An 18,620-nucleotide genomic window follows, 5' to 3' on the forward strand; every position below is an offset into this window, starting at 1 on the left:
AAATTTACTTAATGACTTTAATGAGGCATGGAAGACACAAGTATAAATGAATAATTTAGCAGGGATCCTCTCAAAATATCACATTGTAAAAGATTAAAATGTTAAACAACACCTACACCTACACCAATAGAGAAAAACGTCTTTGTATTTTAATAGTCAAGCTCAATTTATATTTCTTTTTTTCCAGGGGTGAATGTGTAAGTGTTAATCCAGAAGCACCTAAACCAAAATTTGTGAGAGAAACACTGACCAAAGCTATGAGGTATGGTACCATTTTTTAACAAAATTTTGGATGCAAAATGCTCACACTAAAACTTACATAGAAGTAAATCAAAGTCTATAGTATTGTTGTTTGTGGCTGAGGGGTTAGACCACTTGCCTTTTAAAACTTTTTTTTTTTTTTTTTTTTTGGGGGGGGGGGGGTTTGAATAAACTTGCCACACTATTAACGAAATGTGTCATTCAGTTTGACTCTACTGAACAACTTGGGTTTTCCCCAGGCACTCCAGTTTCCATGTGCATTAATACTAAACCCATGAGGGTCAGCACTCAATAAACTGCTTGGGAGACAAGTTTATGAAAACTTAAAGCACTGTCAAGTATATTAAATTTCGTTAATATACATTGTGGATAGGTGCACAAATTCAATATTCACAGATAGGTTTGGAGAGAGAGAGACTTTCATATTTTCTGAATTTATTAGTAACCAGTAAATTGGGCCATTTTGTTGTTTTTATATTTTATCCAAATTCCTGGTTAGAGTTGTACCAGCTGTACAGCTCTGCCAGACATAATTCAATACATTTTTATTACTCAGAATTAAGTAATTGCATTTCAGTACGAAACAACAAAACACACCTGAACCTTAAAGTTATAGACTGTGAGCCTTTAATTATGGGCTGTATGATGTTTGTATATTTTTGTCATTCTTTGATGATATGAAGCTATTCTGCATTTACAAGTGGAATTTATGCCAGTTTATTTTTGCATACAAATGGTTTCCCTAAATTTGTGTGACAATAAGGAAAGCAACAAGCTAAACACTAGTATGCACAGAGTAGTTGTTGACAATAAGGAAAGCAACAAGCTAAACACTAGTATGCACAGAGTAGTTGTTGACAATAAGGAAAGCAACAAGCTAAACACTAGTATGCACAGAGTAGTTGTTGACAATAAGGAAAGCAACAAGCTAAACACTAGTATGCACAGAGTAGTTGTTGACAATAAGTAAAGCAACAAGCTAAACACTAGTATGCACAGAGTAGTTGTTGACAATAAGGAAAGCAACAAGCTAAACACTACCCGGTAGTTATACTAGTATGCACAGAGTAGTTGTTTCTGATAATGCAATAGAGATCAAAGTGTATGTACACATATTACATAACGATACCAAAGAATTCTCGGTATATATCTGCAATACCATTTACCTCATGCTGGATGGTCAAAATAGAGCAAGAAGGCTGACTTATTCTCACATGTGCATATATTAATGCATGTGAAGTGCATGTAGCAGAAGTTATCACTTATGGTGTCAACCAAGATATCAAATGTTCATTAATTTATTTTTATGACACACCTAGACAGTAATATTCAGGTACTGAGAATGAACAGACAATGCATGGTTGTTATGCACAAATAACACTGAGTTCCTTGATTTTGAAAGGCTAGCTACAGTCATTAATTCTCAAGTTCTCTTCTTCCACTTGGGATTTCAGAAATAGACCTATTTCTACCAAATTCCATGTCCTCTGTCAAAGTCCCACTCCATTGACAGAATGATCCAAATATAGTCATGAATAAGCCTAAAATGAGGCTCTGTAGATTGCCAGCTAATTATACGACTCTAGTGTTAGAGAAGTGTCTCTTGAACATTGCTAATGGATATAACTTGTAAATATATGAGATAAATTATTTGCATAATTAATAGTTACCATTATCATCCGCGTTTGATATATTGCTCAGAATTTCATCTTTGAAATTCATAGATAATTTACATATCATTTAGTTGTGCATTAGGTATTGAAGACTTGTTTATCATATACAACTTCTCACACACAAGGTTACCTTTTACAGAAGAATCAATAGTCTTCAGAATGTACATTGAGTCTACTTTATACGTAGAAAACTGGTTTTAAAAGTCACAGCTGTTGCAGTTTGAAAATAATTATTCATTTGACAGAAAAATTCATGCAAGGCTATTAATGAACAGTATGTCCTTTTTTCCAAAAGTGCTGTTTTGGTTGTCAATACATATCAGTCATTACATGTTATATGGTTGTAACTATGGCAACACATCCGTTTATTAGACACATTACATTAATACAATGTATGTATTTACCACCTCTGGATTTCTCACAATGCCATGGGAAATGAGATATACACAAATGTCTAGTGTGTGGGTGTTTGACTCTTAGTAAAAAGGGAACAGCGGCCCTCAAAGAAAATGACTAAAATACAGATTGAATGTTCCATCACAAGGTTGATGTCATTTATCTGTCTAGTCACGTTCCTAGATTTTCATAAATTTTCCTGAGATTTTCTCAAGATTTTCTGAGATTTTCTGAAGGTTATTTATACTATACTAAACATGGAAAATGTAGTATTTGATGTTTTTGCTCAGTAATACTATAGACACGGTAAAGTGTGTGTATGTATTTGTGTATGTATATATTCATATTCATATTCATTTTATTGAAAAATTCTTCTTTAAAAAGAACATTGCCAAAACAAGGAAACATAAGTACAGTTACATAGATACATGATTAAACTTTACATGTTACAAACAACCAACAGAAAGTCACATTACTTACAGCTGAAAGTAATAAAATTAAATACAAAAAGAGTAATTAAAAAAGTTCAATTTGTCAATATTCAGTACATTTTATGTAGTCAAGGGGGTGTAATTTTTTTGCCAGCTGTAGTGCAGCATCACTGTTATTCATAAGAAAAGAAAATTTTCTCATTTTGGCCATACTTTTAAAGTTTGGGTTTAGTATAGTTAGTGTGTTGTATAAATATGTATATATGTATGATTGTATATGTATGTATGTATGTATGTATGTATGTATGTATGTATGTATGTATGTATGTATGTATGTATGTATGTATGTATGTATGTATGTATGTATGTATGTATGTATGTATGTATGTATGTATGTATGTATGTATGTATGTATGTATGTATGTATGTATGTATGTATGTATGTATGTATGTATGTATGTATGTATGTATGTATGCAATATGTATGTATGTATGTATGTATGTATGTATGTGTGTGTGTGTGTGTGTGTGTGTGTATGTATGTATGTATATATGTGTATGTATGTATGTATGTATGTATGTATGTATGTATGTGAGTGTATGTATGTACCGGGGTATGTATGTATGTATGTATGTATGTATGTATGTATGTATGTATGTATGTATGTATGTATGTATGTATGTATGTATGTATGTATGTATGTATGTATGTATGTATGTATGTATGTATGTATGTATGTATGTATGTATGTATGTATGTATGTATGTATGTATGTATGTATGTATGTATGTATGTATGTATGTATGTATGTATGTATGTATGTATGTATGTATGTATGTATGTATGTATGTATGTATGTATGTATGTGTATGTATGTATGCATGTGTATGTATGTATGTGTGTATGTTTATGTATGTGTGTGTATATATGTGTATGTATATGTGTATGTATGTATGTGTGTATGTATGCATGTACAGTATGTATGTGTGTATGTATGTATGTATGTATGTGTGTGTGTGTGTGTGTGTGTGTGTGTATGTATGTATGTATGTATGTATGTATGTATGTATACGTTAATTTAAAATAAATAAATAAAATGTATGTATGTATATGTGTATGTGAATGACTTAAGTCATAAACAACTGAGCAAATTACTATGTTAATATCTGATATATAAGAGTCTCAATTGCAGTCTCAAACTCGGTCTCACTTGAGGTATGTAAGACCCCAAATACAGGCAAAGTGAGATCAGAACTGAGACTGTCAAAATGAAGAACATGCTAAGTGAGACTGAGTTTGAGACTGAGAGTGTGAGGACAGTACTGTGTTTAGAGAGTATTACAGTAACAAGACATCCCCGTCCCACAACTGAGGATTGTGAACAAATTGAACAAATGTTGACAGACAGTTGCAAATTTTGATGTAACATTTGCTGTCATGGCTCCAAAAGAGCAAAATCTATATTTATCAGATGTAACCTTTGATCATAGTATATTTCTACATGTAATGTAATACATATGCAGTTTGGAACAATAGAACTAACATTATCTGCACTTGGTCTCTCTCTCTATCACAATATCTGCATCATTGTTTTTCCTTCAGGCCAGTGGAAGGCAATTAAATTTCACACACACACACACACACACACACACACACACACACACACACACACACACACACACACACACACACACACACACACTGACATTTTATGTTTGGAATTGGTGAAGCCAAATATGAACTTGTAGCATTTCACCGCTTGCAGCCTTTAATACAAGGTAATTTTGATAGGGGACTTTGGTAGAATTTACTTTCTTACTACCTAGTCGATCAGAGCACACCTTGGTCATGTTCCATATTAATTGTTTTGGGTTGCTTCAATTTTATTACAGGCTTTCATACCATCAAAGAATCGTAGAATCAGTTCCCGAAGACTTTGCCGCCCTACTTCCAGAGAAACCATCACCAGTTTATAAATACACAGCTGAAGGCAGTGGTCAGTATATAGTTATTCATTAAATAAGGCGTACAACATGACTTGGAAGGAACTTTCTGCTACATAACATTGCTAAGATTTTGAAAAGTCAAAGATTGTACTGTGACAACACATGTTACATCTGTACTTTTAAACTAAAGGGAAACGATAGCAGGGAACTTAGCGTTTGATACTGAGGTAGCCACAGAAAATCTGACTTCCATATATATTCTTAAAAGAAGCAAATCAAGGACATAGCAGCTTTGAAAACCATAGCTTTTGGAGTACATATTATACACATACAAATGGACCGTTCCAAGACTTAGTCACTGCCCACCCATCCATGATCAGTGGACTCGCCCACATTGAGACCACATGTTATTACATTGCATCATGTGTTGTCTTCTAGTGAAACCCTTTCTCACCCGATCTCTGTAAGTTCGATGGGTACAAAAATATTTGTTCATTTTCATTTTGATTAGAATTCAATAATTGGAAATTAAAATGTACCATTTTGTTCACTTCAGGGACATTTTATTTAGTGTTGGTGAACAACACGAAACAGTATGTGTTTACATGTAAACGATCTGTTGATCTGAGTCAGCTTCAAGCAAGTTTGATGAGAGTTCAGGTGCCGAAATTGCAAGTCGTCTATTGCATTTGATGATTTAACTTACATGTAAAGCTGTACCATTCGAGAAATTGTGAATTTGCATAAAATGACCAAGATAAAACTTGGCTGTACTAGGATGCCACCCTGTATGACACCCCCACCACACCCTGGATTTTGTAAAAATTTCTTATTGGGTTCTTTCAACTGCTTGCATGCCATCAATGAATGGAGGAATTCATTCTCTTACAATACATTACATGGTTATTAATATAAAATATAATAATCAGTTAGTTTCCACTTACTATATCTTTGATAAAAGAGTTTTAACAATTATGAGTTAAGATTTATTTTAAAATGTGCACCATTTTATATAAGGATCTGTTTCATCCCTAATATAACTAATCATTTAGTTTCATTGCAAGTGTTCTGATCACTACTCGGCCATTTCATACACATATATAATATAAACACACAAACACACATTATCTTAGAAACACCCCTCAGACTAATGGAAATTTGATCTATGTCTCTCTTTATACCTTATCCATTTAGATCACACCTGTTATGTAATATTGATTTATTAGCAAAAGTTTAAGGCATACTGTTGAAGTAAATAGGGGTGCATATTTTTATGTCCCATTTTCTGTTTTACTGAAAGTAGTGCAAGGTTTGTGCAAAACCAATCCAAATTTCATTCACAGTTTATTTCAAGTTTTTAATCAGCTCTGTGGTCCTCAATTCAAATTATAAAATTGCTGATATGTATACAGAAATAATACTAGATGTCAACCTATCAATACCCTGTATAGTAGTCTAATTACATTTATCAGGTTTACCATAGCTTTCAGCATGACGGGAATACAGAGCCTGGCCACTAGGTGATGACACATACACTGTTTTCTTTGTACATAGTTAGTAATAGCTTACAACATAGACCCTATGCGAAATAGGGGCTATGGTAATGCTTTAATGGTAAGTAAGGTATTAAACAACAAGTCATATCACAGAACAGATAAAGTGTACACAGTTTAGAAAAGAGATTTAGACATTTTCATACTTTACTTGTATTTATTACTATATCTTGTTTGTCCTTCAGGAAGTTTGCCTGGAACAATGATAGCCCATCAACTAATTGCTTCCATCAAAGCCAAGGCCACACCAACTGATGTCTTAGACATCTTGAAAGACTTGCCTAATCCCAACCAAGATGCTGATTCTATGGAGGGTAAGTAACTTGGATATTCATGGTGTCAGTTGATGTGTGTTGATGCGTAGAGAATTGTGGTTTCTCTTAATACAGTGCTAAACTGAGAGATTGACTGACTACTTGATGTAGCTACTTCCTGAGGTGATAGTTGTGAAGGGTTTATTGGATGTGTGTATTATTAAACAAAGGCTTCTGATGTACAGAATAAAGGGAAAAGTTGGTAGTCCAGATGTCGATTATCAACCAAGTATACATGTGTATTGTATGATGTCATTATACCAAATTATTCTAACAAGGTGTACAGTCACTCTTGCCTTCACTATCGGTACTTGAAGAAACTAAAACTTTTAGTGCTTGATGTATTAGACAATGCATACTAAGACCCAAGCAGTTTTCAAATAAAAATGCAACGATATTGTTGCATTTGCACCTACTGTCTACACAGAGATGACAAATAGTCAAATGAAAATGATTTGAAAATGCTGCTGAAAGCACGGGAGGCAGCGAGTGTGTACACTCTTGTTATCATTCCTTAGGTACGGAATGGTTAACAGAAATGCCAACAATGGCTAATCTTTTAGTCTAATTATAAGCAAGTAAAGTACACAGACAATTCATTTGCAGTACAATGAAATTTTATTGGACACCAAAAGAAACAAGGCACATTTGTGAATGAACATTTTTTAAATCACCTGGACTAAAAAGCAGTAATAAGTCACTATAATGTCAATGTTGCACACACACACACACACACACACACACACACACACACACACACACACACACACACACACACTACTAAAACTAGTTCAGAAACAGTTAAAACTTCTAAACCAGTTAACTGGATAAAACTAGTTTAAACCCTGTTCAAACTGGATAAAACTAGTTTAAACCCTGTTCAAACTGGATAAAACTAGTTTAAACCCTGTTCAAACTGGATAAAACTAGTTTAAACCCTGTTCAAACTGGATAAAACTAGTTTAAACCCTGTTCAAACTGGATAAAACTACTTAAAGTTTTGTATTCTTACAATGTTCAAAATCATGATGTAACATTCAGTGAATATGCTGTGAACATATTGCCACTCACAAATTTTAGTATAAAGATAGATTTTCACATTTTAGCCCCACTTTATTTTGGCGGCTAAAACGTTTTGACAAGAGTGAAATTATAGTTACATCACCTTGTGAATAAATCTGCCTTTATTACTTATTTTACCAGTGAAAGGAATTCTGTTTTTAAGTTGATTTACATTCAATTTGGTTGAAACACTGCTTTAGCTAACTAAGCTAAACTTCTCTTAAGAGACAAAATAGATACATTAACAGTATATACCACATATACAACATATATATCTATGGAATTAATAATGTTATCTAACATTTATTACAAAAGTATAGGTGCCATATTATGTATTCTTGTATGTGTTTGGGTTTGTTTTTTTTACATTCTTTGTATCCATGAATTATGGATTAACAGTGTTCGCTAGAAATCCAGTGTCTTGGCTAGTCAAATTTTAATGTTTTGTTGATATATATTTAACATGATACTTCCAAAGTCGGTTTCTGATTATATATCCAAGGGATGCTAGATATTATTCCAATCTCTGCCTAATAGAGATCAATGTTCCTGACAACCAAAATTCTTAAATCTTTCAAAATTTTGGGAAATGAAAGCTTAGCGCTTGTGCCTGGTCCTTGTGAAATAAATAAAAGAAAGTTTGGGGTTCACCATCTTTTTTTTAAGGAATTTGGCAATCTGTTTTCACATGAAGTTTACAGAATATGTGGTGGCAGCCATATTGGATTTGGAAATAGCTTGATTTTGATATGATGTTGGCCTCTATGTCATTAATGTGTATGGTGACTTGATTTTTCCCCCCTTGAGAATGTATACTAAAGATATCTTTACAATTAATTTTGACTAAAATAGTTACAACTCCCCACACGATATACGTCATAATGACAGTTTAATGCCATGTACATTATAGAACTCATGAAAAACACTGATACATTTGCTTGAATGAAGTGATGTATGAGAAGACTTCACACAAAGACAAATTAGGTAAAGACAACAAATACAACAGCAGGTGCCGTTGATGTAGGTTGATGTGATGCTTTTATCAGTTTGATTATATCTGTGGAAGATAGTGACATTGTAAAGTAAAGTGTGAGCCGTTCTTGGACTACCGAAGTCTTCACTAATTGTCTTTTAGCACTGAAAGCGTCTTCCCGAAGCACTGAAGTTCATTTCTATGTACAAGTGACAGAATTGACATTACTAGTAACAGTGTACACTTTCAGGAGTAACATGATTTCCAGTTGACACATACTCAGTGCCAGCAGATGAATGTTGAATTTAACAGTAACACTAACAGTTGCTCCTAATTCTTATGATAACAGTCATTTGATACAGAATCCTGTAGTGTTTATGCTTTGACAAGTTACCAACACTAATTACAGTGTATGTCTTTGCATGAACCTTGTTTCATTCCTGGTTGCCATTAGCTAGCAAACATATCAGTATTATTTCATGAGTTGTACCATGTACATGTATTCCACTTGTAAATCAATGAACACTTGTACCATCTGTCATTGCAAAACAAGTAAATCAACACAGAATACTTTTTGAACACTAACTCTAAATCTAGTACAAATGTAACTACTTAGAAAAATGTACACAGTTACATTATATCATGTTGTATGCCATAATTATATCAATGAACAGTCGTACAAAGTTACTAAATGCTTTGAAAAATACACTTACAAAATCCAGACTTACTGTTCATATACCCAACAAGTAAACCAATCCACAACACTCATGAACACTAACTTAATTTTATAAGATGGGTTCACATTGATGAAGTGGTAAAGGGAAGTAAATTCCTGTCTGGTCTTGACTACTTCAAATCATGTATTTAGGGAGATTCTCTGTTTACAGACATATAAGTGAAGATATTAAATTCCTTAGCCAGTGGCTGCTTTCTTGTCATGATCACAAATGAATACTCGCACATATTCTCAATATTGTGACTCTTGAGAAAAAACAACATCACTATAATGTAGGCAAACTTCTGTGTATGCCTCACCAGACCAGGTTATTTTTGACTGGAACTCGTTCAGAAGCCAAAAATGAATAGAGATATAGACACAGTCTGAATTGCATCTCGTCAGAGAGATAAAAACATTAGAGTTGATCTGCCAAAGTTCTCTGTATGCCTCAACAACCTGTTGCTGTGCTGGGATGCATTTGCTCAGAAACCATAAATTAATAGTCATCCAAACTAAACCTCAGTTATGACTCTTATTGAGAGATAACCAAACTTCAAAAATGGTGAGCTACACTTATAAGCCCAACATCATACTTGGCCAGTCATGAACTTTCTGGAAGGGAGACAACACATATCTTCTAGACTACATTGCACCTAGACTAGAATTACCTTTACTGTGCTTGGGTTCTAGACTAGAATCACCTTTACTGTGCTTGGGTTCTAGACTAGAATCACCTTTACTGTGCTTGGGTTCTAGACTAGAATCACCTTTACTGTGCTTCGGTCCTAGACTAGAATCACCTTTACTATGCTTGGGTTCTAGACTAGAATCACCTTTACTGTGCTTGGGTTCTAGACTAGAATCACCTTTACTATGCTTGGGTTCTAGACTAGAATCACGTTTACTGTGCTTGGGTTCTAGACTAGAATCACCATTACTGTGCTTGGGTTCTAGACTAGAATCACCTTTACTGTGCTTGGGTTCTATACTTGAATCACCTTTACTGTGCTTGGGTTCTAGACTAGAATCACCTTTACTGTGCTTGGGTTCTAGACTAGAATCACCTTTACTGTGCTTGGGTTCTAGACTAGAATCACCTTTACTGTGCTTGGGTTCTAGACTAGAATCACCTTTACTATGCTTGGGTTCTATACTAGAATCACCTTTACTGTGCTTGGGTTCTAGACTAGAATCACCTTAACTGTGCTTGGGTTCTAGACTAGAATCACCTTTACTGTGCTTGGGTTCTATACTAGAATCACCTTTACTGTGCTTGGGTTCTAGACTAGAATCACCTTTACTGTGCTTGGGTTCTAGACTAGAATCACCTTTACTGTGCTTGGGTTCTAGACTAGAATCACCTTTACTATGCTTGGGTTCTATACTAGAATCACCTTTACTGTGCTTGGGTTCTAGACTAGAATCACCTTTACTGTGCTTGGGTTCTAGACTAGAATCACCTTTACTGTGCTTGGGTTCTATACTAGAATCACCTTTACTGTGCTTGGGTTCTATACTAGAATCACCTTTACTGTGCTTGGGTTCTAGACTAGAATCACCTTTACTATGCTTGGGTTCTAGACTAGAATCACCTTTACTGTGCTTGGGTTCTATACTAGAATCACCTTTACTGTGCTTGGGTTCTAGACTAGAATCACCTTTACTGTGCTTGGGTTCTAGACTAGAATCACCTTTACTGTGCTTGGGTCCTAGACTAGAATCACCTTTACTGTGCTTGGGTTCTATACTAGAATCACCTTTACTATGCTTGGGTTCTATACTAGAATCACCTTTACTATGCTTGGGTTCTAGACTAGAATCACCTTTACTGTGCTTGGGTTCTAGACTAGAATCACCTTTACTGTGCTTGGGTTCTAGACTAGAATCACCTTTACTGTGCTTGGGTTCTAGACTAGAATCACCTTTACTGTGCTTGGGTTCTAGACTAGAATCACCTTTACTATGCTTGGGTTCTAGACTAGAATCACCTTTACTGTGCTTGGGTTCTAGACTAGAATCACCTTTACTATGCTTGGGTTCTAGACTAGAATCACCTTTACTATGCTTGGGTTCTAGACTAGAATCACCTTTACTGTGCTTGGGTTCTAGAATGTACTAACCACACAAGAACTAGAAACTAAATTGTAGAAAATGTACAGTTGTGCAGTTGTCAGCATTTGCCAGTAGTAGGGCAAAATCACAAACAATATTAGTGATGTGGTTAAACATGGTAAAGTGAAACAGTAAAAGTGAAATCAGATAGAAAATAGACTGTGTTAATCCAGTCCAATGAAACACTGATAAAATGTCAAACATAGAATGTAATGTTTAATAATAAACAGTACATTTTTATATATTGTGCCTTCTACAATAGATGTTGTAATTATTATGCTGTACATTATTACTGCTAACACACACCTACAGTGGCACAGTGGCCCTATACAATCCATTGCAGCCTCTATTAGCAAATAGGATTAAAGCATTCACATTGCAGCCTCTATCCTACCAGGTCCCCAATTATACAGGTGGGTTGACTGAGGCACAATCATTTTTTAAAACTTGCTCCAGGACTTTAGCCATTCGGAAGCAAACAGCAGCGGCAAGACTCAAACCTGCAACATGCAGATTTAAAGTGGTCGCCATAACCATTGGACCATCATGACGCCACAATGTGCTCATCTTGTACAATGAAACACTATAGTGAGATTATTTACAATGTGGCATGTGCTACTCCTAACTAATGTAAGAATGGATTAGGGATAATGTATTTACTGTCATATTTACTATCCTAAGATTATGGGCTAAGCCAGTATTATAAATGATGTTACTTTGAATAAATCAATGACATGTGATAAAGTTGTAGTAAACTTTGATTCATAAGGATTTAATTGAACTCAGAGACTTGAATTCAGGACCAAGTAAGAATCAGACATGAATGCCCATAGTGTGAGTGCCAAGATAGTATATATACTGCTATTGCAGTGAGAGTGTCAAGATAGTATATATACTACTATTGCAGTGAGAGTGCCAAGATAGTATATATACTGCTATTGCAGTGAGAGTGCCAAGATAGTATATATACTGCTATTGCAGTGAGAGTGCCAAGAGAGTATATATACTGCTATTGCAGTGAGAGTGCCAAGAGAGTATATATACTGCTATTGCAGTGAGAGTGCCAAGAGAGTATATGTACTGCTATTGCAGTGAGTGTTAAGATAGTATATATACTGCTATTGCAGTGAGTGTTAAGATAGTATATATACTGCTATTGCAGTGAGTGTCGAGATAGTATATATACTGCTATTGCAGTGCGAGTGCCAAGATAGTATATATACTGCTATTGCAGTGAGAGTGCCAAGATAGTATATATACTGCTATTGCAGTGCGAGTGCCAAGATAGTATATATACTGCTATTACAATGAGAGTGTCAAGATAGTATATATACTACTATTGCAATGAGAGTGCCAAGAGAGTATATATACTGCTATTGCAGTGAGTGTTAAGATAGTATATATACTGCTATTGCAGTGAGTGTTAAGATAGTATATATACTGCTATTGCAGTGAGTGTTAAGATAGTATATATACTGCTATTGCAGTGAGAGTGTCAAGATACTGCTATTGCAGTGAGTGTTAAGATAGTATATATACTGCTATTGCAGTGAGTGTTAAGATAGTATATATACTGCTATTGCAGTGAGTGTTAAGATAGTATATATACTGCTATTGCAGTGAGTGTTAAGATAGTATATATACTGCTATTGCAGTGAGTGCCAAGATAGTATATATACTGCTATTGCAATGAGAGTGTCAAGATAGTATATATACTACTATTGCAATGAGAGTGCCAAGATAGTATATATACTGCTATTGCAGTGAGTGTTAAGATAGTATATATACTGCTATTGCAGTGAGTGTTAAGATAGTATATATACTGCTATTGCAATGAGAGTGCCAAGAGAGTATATATACTGCTATTGCAGTGAGTGTTAAGATAGTATATATACTGCTATTGCAGTGAGTGTTAAGATAGTATATATACTGCTATTGCAGTGAGTGTTAAGATAGTATATATACTGCTATTGCAGTGAGAGTGTCAAGATAGTATATATACTGCTATTGCAGTGAGTGTTAAGATAGTATATATACTGCTATTGTAGTGAGAGTGCCAAGATAGTATATATACTACTATTGCAGTGAGAGTGCCAAGATAGTATATATACTGCTATTGCAGTGAGAGTGCCAAGAGAGTATATATACTGCTATTGCAGTGAGAGTGTCGACATAGTATATATACTGCTATTGCAGTGAGAGTGTCAAGATAGTATATATACTGCTATTGCAGTGAGAGTGTCAAGATAGTATATATACTGCTATTGCAGTGAGAGTGCCAAGATAGTATATATACTGCTATTGCAGTGAGAGTGCCAAGATAGTATATATACTGCTATTGCAGTGAGAGTGTCAAGATAGTATATATACTGCTATTGCAGTGAGAGTGTCAAGATAGTATATATACTGCTATTGCAGTGAGAGTGTCGAGATAGTATATATACTGCTATTGCAGTGAGAGTGCCAAGATAGTATATATACTGCTATTGCAGTGAGTGTCGAGATAGTATATATACTGCTATTGCAGTGAGAGTGTCAAGATAGTATATATACTGCTATTGCAGTGAGAGTGTCAAGATAGTATATATACTGCTATTGCAGTGAGAGTGTCAAGATAGTATATATACTGCTATTGCAGTGAGAGTGTCAAGATATACTGCTATTGTAGTGAGAGTGTCAAGATAGTATATATACTACTATTGCAGTGCGAGTGCCAGTTATCTAATACAATTTTCCACAAAGTGATAGGTGATATTACAAAAAGGTTTTCATCCCTGTGTTATCTTATACAATTTTCCACAAAGAAGTGATAGGTGATATTACAAAAAGGTTTTCATCACTGTGTTATCTTATACAAATTTCCACAAAGTGATAGGTGATATTACAAAAGGTTTCCATCACTGTGTTATCTTATACAATTTTCCACAAAGTGATAGGTGATATTACAAAAGGTTTCCATCACTGTGTTATGTTATACAAATTTCCACAAAGTGATAGGTGATATTACAAAAGGTTTCCATCACTGTGTTATCTTATACAATTTTCCACAAAGTGATAGGTGATATTACAAAAGGTTTTCATCACTGTGTTATCTTATACAATTTTCCACAAAGTGATAGGTGATATTACAAAAGGTTTCCATCACTGTGTTATCTTATACAAATTTCCACAAAGTGATAGGTGATATTACAAAAGGTTTCCATCACTGTGTTATCTTATACAAATTTCCACAAAGTGATAGGTGATATTACAAAAAGGTTTTCATCACTGTGTTATCTTATACAAATTTCCACAAAGTGATAGGTGATATTACAATAGGTTTTCATCACTGTGTTATCTTATACAAATTTCCACAAAGTGATAGGTGATATTACAAAAGGTTTCCATCACTGTGTTATCTTATACAATTTTCCACAAAGTGATAGGTGATATTACAAAAGGTTTCCATCACTGTGTTATCTTATACAATTTTCCACAAAGTGATAGGTGATATTACAAAAGGTTTTCATCACTGTGTTATCTTATACAAATTTCCACAAAGTGATAGGTGATATTACAAAAAGGTTTCCATCACTGTGTTATCTTATACAAATTTCCACAAAGTGATAGGTGATATTACAAAAGGTTTCCATCACTGTGTTATCTTATACAATTTTCCACAAAGTGATAGGTGATATTACAAAAGGTTTCCATCACTGTGTTATCTTATACAAATTTCCACAAAGTGATAGGTGATATTACAAAAGGTTTCCATCACTGTGTTATCTTATACAATTTTCCACAAAGTGATAGGTGATATTACAAAAGGTTTCCATCACTGTGTTATCTTATACAAATTTCCACAAAGTGATAGGTGATATTACAAAAGGTTTCCATCACTGTGTTATCTTATACAAATTTCCACAAAGTGATAGGTGATATTACAAAAGGTTTCCATCACTGTGTTATCTTATACAAATTTCCACAAAGTGATAGGTGATATTACAAAAGGTTTCCATCACTGTGTTATCTTATACAAATTTCCACAAAGTGATAGGTGATATTACAAAAGGTTTCCATCACTGTGTTATCTTATACAAATTTCCACAAAGTGATAGGTGATATTACAAAAGGTTTCCATCACTGTGTTATCTTATACAATTTTCCACAAAGTGATAGGTGATATTACAAAAGGTTTTCATCACTGTGTTATCTTATACAAATTTCCACAAAGTGATAGGTGATATTACAAAAGGTTTTCATCACTGTGTTATCTTATACAAATTTCCACAAAGTGATAGGTGATATTACAAAAAGGTTTCCATCACTGTGTTATCTTATACAAATTTCCACAAAGTGATAGGTGATATTACAAAAGGTTTCCATCACTGTGTTATCTTATACAATTTTCCACAAAGTGATAGGTGATATTACAAAAGGTTTCCATCACTGTGTTATCTTATACAAATTTCCACAAAGTGATAGGTGATATTACAAAAGGTTTCCATCACTGTGTTATCTTATACAAATTTCCACAAAGTGATAGGTGATATTACAAAAGGTTTCCATCACTGTGTTATCTTATACAAATTTCCACAAAGTGATAGGTGATATTACAAAAGGTTTCCATCACTGTGTTATCTTATACAAATTTCCACAAAGTGATAGGTGATATTACAAAAGGTTTCCATCACTGTGTTATCTTATACAAATTTCCACAAAGTGATAGGTGATATTACAAAAGGTTTCCATCACTGTGTTATCTTATACAATTTTCCACAAAGTGATAGGTGATATTACAAAAGGTTTTCATCACTGTGTTATCTTATACAAATTTCCACAAAGTGATAGGTGATATTACAAAAGGTTTTCATCACTGTGTTATCTTATACAAATTTCCACAAAGTGATAGGTGATATTACAAAAAGGTTTCCATCACTGTGTTATCTTATACAAATTTCCACAAAGTGATAGGTGATATTACAAAAGGTTTCCATCACTGTGTTATCTTATACAATTTTCCACAAAGTGATAGGTGATATTACAAAAGGTTTCCATCACTGTGTTATCTTATACAAATTTCCACAAAGTGATAGGTGATATTACAAAAGGTTTCCATCACTGTGTTATCTTATACAAATTTCCACAAAGTGATAGGTGATATTACAAAAGGTTTCCATCACTGTGTTATCTTATACAAATTTCCACAAAGTGATAGGTGATATTACAAAAGGTTTCCATCACTGTGTTATCTTATACAAATTTCCACAAAGTGATAGGTGATATTACAAAAGGTTTCCATCACTGTGTTATCTTATACAAATTTCCACAAAGTGATAGGTGATATTACAAAAAGGTTTTCATCACTGTGTTATCTTATACAAATTTCCACAAAGTGATAGGTGATATTACAAAAGGTTTTCATCCCTGTGTTATCTTATACAATTTTCCACAAAGTGATAGGTGATATTACAAAAGGTTTCCATCACTGTGTTACCTTATACAATTTTCCACAAAGTGATAGGTGATATTACAAAAGGTTTTCATCACTGTGTTATCTTATACAATTTTCCACAAAGTAACAAAAAATTAAGGGTACCTTTAATGTCCATCATCTGACTATGGTTACAACCTTCCACCTATTTACACGAGTCAACTGTCTGGTGACTCCACTACGAGGTCACCTTACCAAACGGCATAACATTATGCTGATCAGTGATTCAGACAAAAGCTACATAATATCTTCAAAACTATATTCCAAAAAGGTAACTTTATCACAGTTACTATGTTGCTTATGTTGACTAATTCTTTTGGAAATGGCATGCTACTACCAATTATAAACGAACCTCACTAATAACATGAAGATTAACTAATAATTTGGAAGAAAACTACTAAACCTTATTCGAAGGAATAAACATACATTTTCAAAGAAAATAGTCTTCTCCAGTGATACCAAATACAATGCAGGGTCTGTCAACTTCTGTGATACCAATACAGTGCAGGGTCTGTTAACTTCTGTGATACCAATACAGTGCAGGGTCTGTAAACTTCTCTGTGATACCAATACAGTGCAGGGTCTGTCAACTTCTGTGATACCAATACAGTGCAGGGTCTGTCAACTTCTGTGACGCCAATACAGTGCAGGGTCTGTCAACTTCTGTGACGCCAATACAGTGCAGGGTCTGTCAACTTCTGTGATACCAATACAGTGCAGGGTCTGTCAACTTCTGTGATACCAATACAGTGCAGGGTCTGTCAACTTCTGTGATACCAATACAGTGCAGGGTCTGTTAACTTCTGTGATACCAATACAGTGCAGGGTCTGTCAACTTCTGTGATACCAATACAGTGCAGGGTCTGTCAACTTCTGTGACGCCAATACAGTGCAGGGTGTGTAAACTTCTGTGATACCAATACAATGCAGGGCCTGTCAACTTCTGTGATACCAATACAGTGCAGGGTCTGTCAACTTCTGTGATACCAATACAGTGCAGGGTCTGTCAACTTCTGTGACGCCAATACAGTGCAGGGTCTGTCAACTTCTGTGATACCAATACAGTGCAGGGTCTGTCAACTTCTGTGATACCAATACAGTGCAGGGTCTGTAAACTTCTGTGATACCAATACAGTGCAGGGTCTGTAAACTTCTGTGATACCAATACAGTGCAGGGTCTGTAAACTTCTGTGATACCAATACAGTGCAGGGTCTGTAAACTTCGGTGATACCAATACAGTGCAGGGTCTGTAAACTTCTGTGACGCCAATACAGTGCAGGGTCTGTCAACTGCTGTGATACCAAATACAATGCAGGGTCTGTCAACTTCTGTGACGCCAATACAGTGCAGGGTCTGTCAACTTCTGTGATACCAATACAATGCAGGGTCTGTCAACTTCTGTGATACCAATACAGTGCAGGGTCTGTCAACTTCTGTGACGCCAATACAGTGCAGGGTCTGTAAACTTCTGTGATACCAATACAATGCAGGGTCTGTCAACTTCTGTGATACCAATACAGTGCAGGGTCAGTCATGTCTTGTGTTCAGGCATTGCTATGATTCTCAGAGTCCATAGAATTAGTCTCTTTGCATACCAGTAGATTCTTCACTGTCTGTTTTAGTGTTTTGCTGTAGGTAATATAAAGTAGTGGATACACTGCACAACCAAGGTAGGCCAAAGGTAGTGCTAGCCACTCCATTATCAA

The 18,620-nt window shown here is 34.7% G+C and overlaps 1 protein-coding gene across 2 annotated transcripts in view; it reads left to right on the forward strand.

Annotated features, from left to right (window-relative positions):
• The window catches only part of LOC144443205 (nuclear cap-binding protein subunit 1-like), a 60,651-nt gene that overhangs the window by 16,309 nt on the left and 25,722 nt on the right, over positions 1-18,620 (forward strand). For both annotated transcript variants that reach the window (XM_078132600.1, XM_078132601.1), the window contains exons 12-14: positions 188-262; positions 4,655-4,758; positions 6,447-6,575. In XM_078132600.1, the coding sequence (XP_077988726.1) occupies positions 188-262; positions 4,655-4,758; positions 6,447-6,575 (308 nt within the window). The remainder of the gene's footprint in view (positions 1-187; positions 263-4,654; positions 4,759-6,446; positions 6,576-18,620) is intronic.

Source organism: Glandiceps talaboti, chromosome 12 (genome assembly GCF_964340395.1).
Source record: "Glandiceps talaboti chromosome 12, keGlaTala1.1, whole genome shotgun sequence".
NCBI classification, from domain to species: Eukaryota; Metazoa; Hemichordata; class Enteropneusta; family Spengelidae; genus Glandiceps; species Glandiceps talaboti.